We start from the raw sequence: 13,679 nt of genomic DNA, 5'->3' as shown, positions 1-13,679 counted from the left end.
TCAGACTGCAAATTATATTACAAAGCTATAGCAATCAAGACAGTATAAATACTGGTACAAAAACAGACACATATATCAATGGAACAGAATAGAAAATCCAGAAATGGAACCACAACTGTATGGCCAACTAATCTTCAACAAAGCAGGAAAGAATATCCAATGGAAAAAAAGACAGTCTCTTTGACAAATGGTGTTGGGTAAAGTGGACAGCAACTTGCAAAAGAATGAAACTGGACCACTTTCTCACACCATACACAAAAATCAATACAAAATGTATAAAAGACCTAAACGTGAGACAGGAAATGATCAAAATCCTAGGGGAGAACACAGGCAGTAACTACTCTGACATCATCTCTAGCAACTTCTTACTAGATAGGTCTTCTGAGGCAAGGGAAACAAAGGCAAAAATAAACCATTGGGACTTCACCAAGGTAAATATGTTCTACAAAGTGAAGGAAACAATCAACAAAACTACAAGGCAACGTTTGTAAGGGGAGAAGATATTTGTAAATGACTTATCTGTTAAAGTGTTAGTATCAAAGTCTATGAAGAACATATCAGATTCAACACTCAACAGATTATCCCATTAAAAATGGGCAGAAGACATGAGTGGATATTTTTCCAAAGAAAACATCCAAATGGCCAACAGATACATGAAAAGATGCTCAACATCACTCATCATCAGGAAAATACAAATTAGAACCATGATGAGGTATACCACCTCACACCTGTTAGAATGGCTAAAGTTAGCAACACACGAAGCAATAGGTGTTGGCAAGGATGCTGAGAAAGGGGAGCCCTCTTGCACTTTTGTTGGGAATGTAAACTGGTGCAGCCATTCTGCAAAATGGTATGGAGGTTCCTCAGAAAGTTAGAAGTAGAATTACCTTACAATCCAGCAATTGCACTACTAGGTGTTTACTCAAAGTATACAAAAACCCAGATTTGAAGGGTTACTTGCACCACAATGTTTACAGCAGCACTAACAACAGTAGCCAAATTATGGAAAGAACACAAATGTCCATTGACTGATGAATGGATAAAGAAGAGGTGCTATATGTGTATATATTTATACACACAAACACACACACAGTGGGATATTACTCAGCCATCAAAAAGAATGAAATCTTGCCATTTACAGTGATGTGGATGGAGCTAGAGAGTACTATGCTAAGCGAAGTAAGTCAGAGAAAAACAAATCCCATATCATTTCACTCATATGTGGGATTTAAGAAACAAAACAGATGAACATAGGGGAAAAAATGAGAGAGGCAAACCAAGAAACAGACTTGCAACTATAGAGAACAAACGGAGGGTTGCTGGAGGGAGGTGGGTGGGAGATGGGCTAAATGGGTGATGGGTATTAAGGAGGGCATTTGTGATGAGCACCAGGTGTCGTAGGTAAGTGATAAATCACTATATTGTACACCTGAAACTAACATTACACTGTATATAACTAATGGGAAAAAGAAACTTAAAAAAGAAAGAAAAGCAAAGAATTTTATGATTTTTCATTGTGAATATGAATGATTTTTGATAATTCTTTCTTTTGGATCTTCTATGCCATCAAACTAAATTCCACTTGCATGGACATTCATGAATAAAACATTTGTTCCATTTCTAATGTTGTATTTTAATCTGAAAATTGTTTGATAGAATTGTTTTTTGTCTTGTGGCAGTTTCTGAGCTAACTGAACTGTTGCATGTGGGTTTTGTTCATCAAAGATACTGGTGAGACCAAATCAACACTAACCAAATCGATTTTGCTTATAACCTTGGGCATAGTAAAATACATACTAACAAAGGGGTGAGGTATTATTCCTTTAAAGTCTTTCATTTAAGCATGTGCAACCCTTTCTGTTCAGAAAAAGGAGAGGTGGTCTTTAAAAGCCTTTGGCACAAACACATGATAGATAATACATCTGCCAGTCATGTGAAAGCTATGTAATAGGACTTGATAAAACCGTATTTGAAAAGTCTGCTCTGACCCTTTAACTTTTCAGATTAGAAAGAGAGTATTTCTCCAAAACCAAGAAACTAAATGAAGAGATCGAGGAACAGAAGAAAGTAATTATAGACCTTTCAAAGAGACTCCAGTATAATGAAAAAAGTTGCAGCGAATTACAGGAAGAACTTGTAATGGTAAGGATAAAGACTAAAGCCCTATGGCAATTACTTTATTGGGTCAAATCTGATGTTTAACAGGTTTTTTTCCCCTAACTACATGCCATGTGATAATAGTATGAAAGTAATTTCAGTGATATTGATATAAGATTTTGAAACCAGAGATGCTGATTACATCAAATATATATGTAAGAATCATTTCTTCTTCAGAAAAATTGGGAAAACTAGTTGAACTAGTGAAAACTGAATTATAGAATATTTGAGAATTTATTCAGAGGTTTACCTTTTTCTTGCTTTTTTTTTTTTGGTGAATAGAACAATGATACTTAGGTGAGGGGGGGGGTGTCAAGGTTTATAATCAATAAATCTAATGATTTCAAAGACCTCCTTTTGTGGTCATTTTGTACCTGATCATTTTGTTTTCATTCCCCAGTAATCCAGCTTTCACACCATCACCACATTTGTCTTCCTAAGATATTGATCTGATCTTGTCACCCTCACTTTATGAAAAAACCATCAATGTCTCCTTGTTGTTTTCAGAATGAAGTTCAGCTTCTTGTCCTACAGTCTGAGGCCCCTTTCTTTGTGCCTCCATGTTACCTCTTCCAGCTTCTTTGTTTCCGTGGCCTTCTTACCTTGCTACAGCCACATTTCACATTAGAGTACACTTGGCTTCCTAAACACATTCTATATTTTTTGTATCTTCCTGCTTTCATTAAGACTGTTAATTTTCCTGGACCCACGTTGGCTGAACTGCTCCTTTTTTATTTTTTTCCTTTGGTAAACTCCTATGTATCCTGTAATGCCCTATTCTAATATCTTGCAATCCGTGATGCCTTCCATAATTCCATCCTTCCCCACTTTCCCATCCTCCTAGTCGGAACTTTTCCTTTTCCCAACTTTGTGTTTCTTTAGTACTTAGTTTAGCACCTTCACCACAGTTTAGCATAACACTCCCCCAAATCTGATGTGTATTATCTCTCCCAAGAGGTTGTGAATGCATTAAGTTAATTCATTTTCCATGCCAAGATTCCACCACAGTGCGTGCTTCCCTAAACATTTATTGGATGCATTTATTTGGTTGATGCAGCACACCACTATTCTGCTGTTTGCTGAGAACCTCGAGAAGGAGGACATAAAGTCTAGAGTAGTACCCTGTTTCTTCTTTGTCTTCTCCTCACATGTATACCTTCTGTAGATACTGCCTACTTCACTTTGAACTCTTAGTGTTTTTTTTTTTTCCTTGTCAAAAAAGGTGGAGACTCTGGGTTATATTAAGAAGTCGTGGGCAGGGGCGCCTGAGTGGCTCAGTTGGTTAAGCGTCCAACTTCAGTTCAGGTCATGATCTCACGGTTTGTGGGTTCGAGCCCCACATCAGGCTCTGTGCTGACAATTCAGAGCCTGGAGCCTGCTTTGCCTTCTATGTCTTTCTATCTCTCTACCCCTTTCCTGCTCACACTGTGCCTCTCTCTGTCTCTCAAAAATAAATAAATGTTAAAAAAAAATTAAAAAACGAAGTAGTGGCCAAATCAGTGCTGCTCAGATAGAAAGGTAGTGGTGAGATAAAATTTACACTCTATCACTTTCAAATGATCTAATGTATGCACAGTCTTCATTCAACCCAGGATATTCAATGTGTCCTGATTCAGGTACTGATATATTTTTTGCTGTTTGGTTAAATTAGTAGTTTGGGTACTTTGGATGTGGAGTTTTAGATAAGTTCAGAGCTCTCCGTGGAGCATACTTTATTACCTGTTCACTCTCATGTGCTTCCCTAAATTCATAGGCTATCCTACCTCTTAATTCCTGCTTCAGGAAGTGAATCAGTGGTGGAGAAAAACGTGTGAGAGCCATCAAGCTTAGTCATGGATTGATTTTCTTGCTCATGGACTCTGTTTTCAAGAGTTTGGAAAGTTAGCCAGTTATGACTAAGAATGTGACAGGGAAGATAGTCATGTGCATAGGTGCATGAATTCTCGTAATTTGGCCTTCCAGCACTCCAGTGACCAGGTACCAAATAAAAGAAGCCTGGATTTATTCACCATAGAGGATACTAGTGCTTTGTGATTAAAAAGTTTTACTTGGGGTGCGCCTGGGTGGCTCAGTGGGTTAAGTGTTTGACTTTGGTTCAGGTCATGATCTCATAGTTCGTGGGTTTGAGCACTGCATCTGGCTCTGTGCTGACAGCTAAGAAGAGCGTGGAGCCTGCTTTGGATTCTGTGTTTTCCTCTCTCTCTCTCTGACTCTTCCTTGCTCATGCTCATGCTTATGCTCTGTCTCTCTCAAAAATAAATAAACATAAAAAAAATATTACAATAATTTTTTTACTTGGTGCTAACAGGTTTTTATTTTTTAGCTTTACAGTGTGGTACATGATCTGAAATAAGGCAAGTTGTAGCCTTGTTTGGGTCTCATCCTGTAAAGCACTATTGTTCAGATCACAGCTTGGAAGATTGCAGGCTAATTGTTTCTTCAAAGCTTAATGGATTACTAAATGTTGCTCTGTGAATAGTAGTTCCTTGCTGCAGAACTAATGGGATGTTCAGAAAACTTATTCAGCGTGCCCCAAGTGATTTTCAGTTTATATGGTTCAACCTATTTGTATTTTCCTCCCTATTTTTCATCTCTCATAAATCCAGAGCTTTATGTCTTATTTTTCTTCCATCTTTCTGTTTCTTTTGCTCTTCTTTTTTCTTTCCTTTCCCTGTCATGAGCTTTCCAACTCGTTCTGTTTTCTGATTAGAACTATTGTTCTCTATCTCTTTATCTGGCCATAATATGAAATTCAAGAATTATTTAATGAAAATTAATTTAATGAAAATACTGTTCCTTTACATAGTAAGTACAGTGCTTTTATTTTTATAAAAAATTCATCTATCATGTTTCTTAAATATATTTTTCTTGCACATATTTCTTTGTCTTATTTTCTAATAGATTAGTGGCCTTTGGGGTGGGGGCAGAAGTTAAAAAATTTTTTCTCTTGGGGGCACCTCAAGATCTCACAGTCATGGGATCAAGCCCCACTTTGGGCTCTGTGCTGTCAGTATGAAATTTGCTTGGGTTTCTCTCTACTTCTGTCTTTGCCCCTTCCCCACTCATGTGTGCATGCATTCTCTCTCTTTCTTTAAGTAAATAAATAAAGATTAAAAATTTTTTTCTAAAAAGATATCTGCCAAATTAAAAATTTTAAACCATAAAAAATAGAATGTTTTTAGTTTTGCATCTTCAGAGCTGGCTATTATTATTTTTGCTTTGAACTCATAATTAGTTTTGACTGAGGAGAAAATGACTTAAGAGGAATAATTTACCTTTTGCTCTTGGAAATGAAACTTTATTTTATTTATTAATTTATTTAAAATGTTTGTTTATTTTTGAGAGAGAGACAGAGTGCAAGCAGTGGAGGTGGTGGAGAGAGAGAGAGGGAGACACAGCATCTGAAGCAGGCTCCAGGCTCTGAGCTGTCAGCACACAGACAGCCGGCAGGGGGATTGAACCCGTGAACTGTGAAATCATGACCTGAGCCAATGTCAAGATGCTTAACTGACTGAGCCACGCAGGTGCCCCCACACTTATGTTTCTTTTGAACGTAATATTTTCAGTATTTTCTAGAATATAGGTGAGAGGTAATTTTTCTCTTCCTTTGAGGTAACAGCTTATTTTCTGGTTTAGGTCATGTTCCTGGTCATTATTCAAGTCTTCATCTTTATCTTCTCTGTTGCATTGCAAGAGAAAATTAAAGCCACTTTCCTCTCTAGGTATACTATTTAGATCAAGGTGTTATTAATGATATGCAGAGACTTCAGGAAGTTTTGAGGCTTAAAAATAATAGTTGTATAACTTAGCTTTTTATTTATTTTTATTTTTTAATTTTTAATGTTTTTTATTTATTTTTGAGAGACAGAGAGAGACAGCGCGAGGAGGGAAGGGTCAGAGAGAGAGGGAGACACTGTATCCGAAGCAGGCTCCAGGCTCTGAGCTAGCTGTCAGCACAGAGCCTGACACGGGACTTGAACCCACAAACTGTGAGATCATGACCTGAGTGAAACCGACTAAGCCACCCAGGTGCCCCTAACTGAGCTTTTTAGAGTTGGAGGGAGTCTTAGAGATTGCCTAAGTCAGGATACAGAAAATGTTAATAATCCAGTTGGAAAGTGATAGCTCCACTGTGTCAGGAAATACAGAATATCATTCTAGAAAAGCCCAAACGGGGTATGTTGAATCTTTTGTTGGCATTTAAGAAATATAAACCCAAATGACTTTAATTGTACTTTTATATTAATGAAATTCCTATTCAGTGTGTGGATTTGAAAGGCACAATTGATAAATGAATCATATATTATTATTATATTTAATGCCATAGAATTAATAGAATTTCAACATAAGACATCTACAGATTTAACCAAATTAGTTTCATGTTCTGTGTTACACACTATTGAATTTGACTTTGAAAAGTTTTGATTAAAATTGAACTATTAATTTCACAATCTATGAATTTAATAATGATTTAATCAACTACTAAATAAAACTGACTTTCTAATTTAAGTTGCTTAGTGATTATGCTCATTAAAGTCCATCAGAGGCTCAACATATCCAGTTGGGTCTTTTAGTCATTATGGTGAGTTTTTATATTTGCCTCTCTTGAAGCAGGGGAGCTATCATTTAAAAATTGGTATTATTAGGATTTGCTTTGTGCTTTCTACAATGAAATTTTTTTAAGTCCATCATTTCTTGAGATTTGTTTTTCTGCCACTCAGTAATATTTAGTTACAGCTCTAGGAGATACCATATATTGAAAAGGGAATTCTAGTTCTCATGAGGTTTAGTTCAAAGAATATTTTATTCTCTAAAGAACTTGTGATTGAAAATGGTCAAGTGTATGTTTTTTTCCCTATACTTTGGGGGTTTAAGTGATTATATAATATAATGATTGCTGGCATTGGCTCAGATTTTGAAAAGTGCTTTGATTGCTATGCTTTGTGGTAAAGTTAGTGTTTCTTGATAATATTTTTGTTTCATATGGTCTGTTAGGTTTGCTTTAGAATGACATGTCCCTGATTTTGCAGGTGTTAAAAACTAACAGGCTAGTAAACATTCTATTCTAATTTTTTACGAAAGAATTATTGATTCTTCAAGAGTAGGGGTAGTATTTGTATATGAACCTTGATTTTGCTTATATGAAAATCATTTTCTGTCTTTCTTCGTGGCCCTTAAAAATTTAATAGTATTAAATAGCACCAACCGAGTATGTATGTTTGTATCTGTGTATTTAAATGTCATTATATGGCTGACTTTCTAAATTTATAATATGAGCATAAAGCTTTTTTAGTAAGCTTTTTGAAAGTGATTCTTTTTGCTTTTATTTTGAAATTTATTCTTACATAAATTACTAAGTTTTGATAATTCACGTTTCATCTTTGACCTGGGAAAAAATAAGATGTCATTTTGTGTGTGTGTGTGTGTGTGTGTGTGTGTGTGTGTGTGTGTGTGTGTGTAAGGGAGAGAGAGAGAGAGAAAGAGAGGGATGAGAGAGAGATTTCTTTATGTCAAGGCCTACATTCAGATCATAAGGTAGTACCTATAGAAAGATAAACTGGGGCGCCTGGGTGGCTCAGTTGGTTAAGCCTCTGACTTCGGCTCAGGTCAGATCTCACATTCGTGGGTTCGAGACTTGTGTTGGGCTCTGTGCTGACAGCTAGCTCAGAGTCTGGAGCCTGCTTCCGGTTCTGTGTCTCCTTTTCTCTCGGCCCTTCCCCCTCTCATGCTCTGTCTCTCTCTGTATCAAAAATAAATAAAACATTAAAAAAATAATTAAAAAAAGAAAGATAAACTAATTAGAAATCTACATAGGGAGGGTAATATTTCATCTTATGATACTAACAATTGGGAACATAGAATATTTACATTCATGGCAGCAGCGTAGGCAAGAAAAGTAAGAAATATTAGTTATCATTAATATGATCGAGGGAGGGGTGCCTAGGTGGCTTAGTCAGTTATGCCTCCGACTTGTGATTACAGCTCCCGTCATGATCTCACAGTGGTCAGATCAAGCCCCAGTTGTTGGGCTCTGCGCTGATTTTGGAGCCTGTCTGAGGTTGTCTCTCTCTTTGCCCCTCTCTCCTGTTTGCACGCATGCTTGCTCTCTCTCTCCCCCAAAAAATTATGATTGAGGGAAAGCCGCAGATGGTGATGATCATGAAAGCTGACTGGATCATGTTCAGTTCAGCTGAGCAAACTCTACTTGTGTCCTACAAACACTTTGGGATGTAATGATTCTTAGAAGGAAGATATGCTGAAAAGGTGAGAGAAAGTATGTGATGTTGATTATAGGTTCTGATGTTTTTCTGTTTTTAGTTAGAATTCCTTCATAATGGCATAAAATATATTTGAATAAAACATTTTTAAAAATTAAAGAAAATAAGAGTGCCTGGTCACTCAGTCTGTTGGGCATTCGACTCTTGATTTCAGCTCAGGTCATGATCTCAAGTTTGTGAGTTCAAGCCCCGCATCAGGCTCTGCACTGGCAATGTGGAGCCTGCTTGGGATTCTCTCTCCCTGTCTCTCTGCTCCTCTCTGCTCACATGTATGCTTTCTCTCTCAAAATAAATGAATAAGCATTAAAGAAAATTCAGAAATTATAAGGATTATGTATCACTGCTACAAGAGCTCAACCTATGTTTACAGTACAATTTCATTTAAAAAGCTTCATAATTAAATAAAGGTATTTATTCTTTTTTTTTTGCTATTTTTAACCTTATTAACAGTGTCCCTTATTTAATTTTACTATTATTTATGGCTTGAGTCAACTTTCTCCACTACAGATCAGGAGGACCCATTTATCATTTCCTAGGTATGAATATTTGCATATGCCTTTTATATGTTTCTTCAAGAGATTGCATTAGAAATTTTTATTCATATGCGTATCCATTTGTGATATTCATCGTGGTTAGTAAAAAGTGAAGGATGTGTCTTTGTAGGCTAGAGAAAGATAAGATGATTATGGAAGAAACAAAGAGAATGACATGTTAGATTAAGCCAGCAATCCATTCGTTTTAGCAGTGTGTGAGATATTGTAGACCAGGGTGGAAATATAACTTAGGTCTTTGTCATCTCATTGTGCTTTCTGGGGAAAGGTATTTCATAACCAACCTTGACTCTGTAATGATACATTAAGGTCTGCCATATTGCTTATATCAAACAAATTTTTGATTGATCAAAGAGCCATAAAAAAAGATGGAAAAAAAAACACTGGAAGAAAAAGGGAATTAGGTATTTTATAATCTTGGATTAAAGAAGGTCTGACACAAAATCTAGAAGTCCCAAAGCAAATTAATTGATAAATTTGATCACTTAAAAATATAATTTTGTATCTATGAACATGATTAGAAGGTGAGTGACAAATTGGCAATAATGATTTGCAACATGTATGACAAAGGGATCCTTTCTGTAATTTAGAAAGGACTATTATAAATCACTACGGTCAATATAGACAACGTGATGTAAAAATGGGCACATGATGTGGAAAGGAATTCATAAGAAAAGAGGTACAGGTGGCTCGTAAACATATGAAAAGATCCTTAATCTTATTTAAAAATGAAAGAAGTGCACATTAAAATAAGTTGATAATGCCTACCATTGGGAAGATATTGAGAAACAGGCATTTATACTGGACATGGTATTATACACTGTAGGACTCTTTAGAGAGCAATTTGGTAACACTTGTCTAAAAATAGATGTTCATACCCTTTTATTCATCAAATCTATTTCTAGTGCTTTATTGAACAGATATATACTTGCTTGCTTATGCAAAGATATATGAGTACACATATAAAGATGTATATTGTACTATTATCAGTAATAGCAAAAATTGCAAATAGCCTATAAATTTTAGTAATAGGGGACTGGTTAAATTAATTAATGTTACATCTAAACAATGGAGTACTACAAAACTAAAAAAAAATGTGATGTGGAAAGATGTCAAAGACATATAGGAATGGAAAAGTAAGTTATATATCAGTATATGTACTATGATCCTATTTGAATTAAAAATTATAGCCTTATAATGTATACTTTATATAAAAATGGTTTTTTAACTATTACTTTTGATATTCAATATTGTCTGGGTGCTGTGAATACACTGGTGAGGACAAAAATCTCACCAAATCGCCTTTCATGGAGCTTAAATTATATGAAATAGATACTAGTAACAGACCTATTCAAATAAATATAGAATCATAATTGTGATAATTGCTGAGAAGAATTGATATAGTCAGGGGGTAAAGTGAAGGATAGCTTTTCTGAAAGAGTGATAATTGAACTGACATTCCTAAAGAAAGTATTATTAGTTTTATATGTTTTAGGATATAATTTTGTTATATATTATGTATTCTCCCATATCTTCTGTATATATAAGCACTCTTTCACTAGTGCTTCTACCTCATCAGCTTTTAAATATGCTTAAGTTTCTCGAGAGACCTAATGGAGAACCAGGGGGAACGGAGAGAGAGAGAGTTGGGGAGAGAGAGGGATGCAAAACTTGAGAGACTATTGAATGCTGAGAATGAACTGAGGGTTGAGGGGGAAGGGGGAGGGGGGGAAAGAGGTGGTGGTGATGGTGGAGGGCACTTAAGGGGAAGAGCACTGGGTGTTGTATGGAAAACAATTTGACAATAAAGTATTATGGAGAAAAAAAAAAGAAGATACCAAAAAAAAAATATGCTTAAGTTTCTCATGTATTAAAAAATAAAAACAAAACTCTTTTCCAACTTTATTCTTCTTTCCAGCTATTTCCCTTTATTTCTCCTTCCCTTCCTACCAGGAAAGGGTTGTCTAAACTTCCTGTTTCCACTGACTTATATCTCATTCAATTAGGACAAAAAACACAATTCAGGCTTACTGCTTCTTCAGCCTATTCCAGTCTGAGTTATAACAGGTTTCATCAAGGTCACCAATGACCTCTATGCCCATTGGGCAGTATTTAGTCTTCATTTTGTTTGATATTAGACATAATGTGATATGAGGCATAACTGACAACTCTGTCTTTGAAATGATCTCAGTTTCATGACGCTATACTTTTCTGTTCTTATTTCTCTTTTTTCAGTCTTCTTTGCTGTTTTTTTCTTTTCTAACTATTAACTTGTGTAGTTTCTTAAGGTCTTGTCCTAGGTTCTTTTCTCTTCCAGCCTAATGTTTTCTAGGTAAGCCTCAGGAAATATCTGTAGGTGATTTCCAAACCTATTCCTGTCTTCTCTTCTGGACTACATACCTTTATGTCCTGAGCTTTACACCATTATGTTCAGCTGCCTCCCATACTTTTCTATTTTATTTGTTTTTTTTTTAATGTTTTTATTTATTATTGAGACAGAGAGAAACAGAGCATGAGCAGGGGAGGGTCAGAGAAAGAGGGAGACACAGAACCTGAGTCAGGCTCTAGGTTCTGAGCTGTCAGCACAGAGTCCAATGCGGGGCTCCAACTCATGAACCATGAGATAGTGACCTGAGCTGAATTCGGCTGATTAACTGACTAAGCCACCCAGGTACCCCTATTTGTTCTTTGATAATTCAAATTAATTTTTTTAAAGCCTGCTATTTGTCATGTGTTGTGCTGGTACTGGGAATATCTTAAAAGCTATTTCCAATGCAATGTGATCGAAACAGAATTCATTTGTACTCCCTGCCCAAAACAAGCAAGTAAATAAACAAAAACAGCCAAAATAAGACTTTCTCTACCTTTATTGTTCTCACTGTACTACTGAATCTGCCACTTTTTCTAGCCTGAAATTTGGGATCACTCGACTCCTCCTTCTATCTAAGCAAGGTCGTCAATTCTATCCAATCTAGTCCAATCCAATCCAATCCAATCCAATTACATCTAATCCAGTTTAATCTGATGAAGCCTAACCCAATGCAGTGTCCCAAGGCCTGGCCATTCCATCTTCTAAGTATGTTGACCCCATCCTTCCTTTCCACAATTATGACCTTATCCTGTGCTACCATTTCCTCTTGTGTAGACTGCTGCAGTTCCTTCTATGTGGTCATACTGTATTCACTTTTGACCACCTTCTGGACGTTTGCCACGTGACTGCAATCTTGATCTTGTTAAGTGTTTCCTAATTCCTCTTTGTCTCAGTTTTCTTATCTGCAAAATTGGGATACTAATAGCCCTTCCCTCTTGGGTTGCTGTAAGGTTAAAAAAAAATTATTATGTATAAAATGGTTTCAGGCACCAAGGTCTCAGTAAATTGTTACCGAGAACTTACACAGAATTACATTCAGCCAAGTAAAAGGTATGATTAAGACAGAAAGAGCTCTATTAATAATAGATTTGAATGGAGTAATTATTAGCTTGTTTATACTTAGCAGTGCCATATAGGTTATGTTCACACAAATCTATAGCTCTTATAATATGTGACCTTATTATGTGTAATTGTTTTCTTAATTAAAAGGCTAAGAAGCACCAGGCCTTTCTAGTAGAGACATGTGAAAATAATGTGAAAGAATTGGAATCGATCTTGGACAGCTTTACTGTGTCGGGCCAGTGGACATCAGGTTAGTTGAAGGTATAAAATGACAGTTGCATCTGTCAATGTTCCAAAGTCACTACATTTTGGGAATTCTGCAGATGCCTCTTCCAGTCCCTTATCTCAACATGTTTCGATTTGATGACATGATAAGAGCAGTTCTCACAGCGGTCAGTTGGCCTAGCTGGCTGAGAAAGGGTGACGGAATGTGGACCTGCTGCTGCCCTCCCAGAACTTGATTTACAAGTGTTGGGGTCTGCATGATTGGACAGACAAGGGCTCGCTTGCTGTGTTCTGAATCCAACTGAGAAAAGAGTCCTTACAGTATACCTGCGAGGGGAACAGATGTTTCCATCAAACTGAGCCAAACTCTGAGCAACCTTCAACAACTTAAAGGTCATGCATTCAAAAGGTTATGTAGGACACAGCCTGTAACAGTGCACATGCTAAGCCGGTTTTCGCCTTTGCTTCCTGCTCCCCTGCATATACTCTGCAGGTCAGAGTGCTTAGGAAAAATGTTTCGGCTTTAGTATTAGCATGGCTGTGAAGATAAAGGAGTATAAAAATTGTATATTAGGTACACGTATTTTGGGAAATAGTGGAAGCACTGGCTGGCTAATGAATGCTGTTCACGATTTTCTACTTGCTTCATTTTTTGTGTATTTATGCCATTATGTGTGTCATAGTAGCTTTGACTTAAGTACTTTTACTTTTCTACCTCAAATTTCTTTTGCTCTACTGTCAGCCTCGAGTTATTTAGTTGTTTTCTGACCCAATTGTATTCTTCAAAAGGCATGTAAAATTAAATTCATTACACTTTACAGTTGAACTCCCGGACTCAGTTATTTGAAGGAATCAAACAGATATTTGGCAAATGCGTTCTTTAGGAACTTGTAAGTTCAGGAACATTTGTGCTTGAAAAATCAGAGGGATACATGATTGGGGCACCTTTGTACCTTATAAATCTGCAGACTCGTGCCAGTGAACTGTTAGAAATTTAGTGTTTTGCTATTATCTGTTTCTTTTTTTATGGTCTGC

General features: G+C 36.4%; 1 protein-coding gene across 1 annotated transcript in view; it reads left to right on the top strand.

The window, feature by feature from the left end:
• CCDC171 (coiled-coil domain containing 171) overlaps positions 1–13,679 on the top strand; it is a 287,055-nt gene that overhangs the window by 75,243 nt on the left and 198,133 nt on the right. Inside the window, exons 11-12 of the mRNA XM_029919663.1 lie at positions 2,004–2,142; positions 12,567–12,669. Coding sequence (XP_029775523.1) covers positions 2,004–2,142; positions 12,567–12,669 — 242 coding nt within the window. The remainder of the gene's footprint in view (positions 1–2,003; positions 2,143–12,566; positions 12,670–13,679) is intronic.

This window comes from Suricata suricatta, chromosome 13, assembly GCF_006229205.1.
Source record: "Suricata suricatta isolate VVHF042 chromosome 13, meerkat_22Aug2017_6uvM2_HiC, whole genome shotgun sequence".
In the NCBI taxonomy this organism is placed as follows: domain Eukaryota; kingdom Metazoa; phylum Chordata; class Mammalia; order Carnivora; family Herpestidae; genus Suricata; species Suricata suricatta.
Note: the sequence above shows the minus strand (reverse complement) of the source record. Positions and strands in the feature narration are given on the sequence as shown.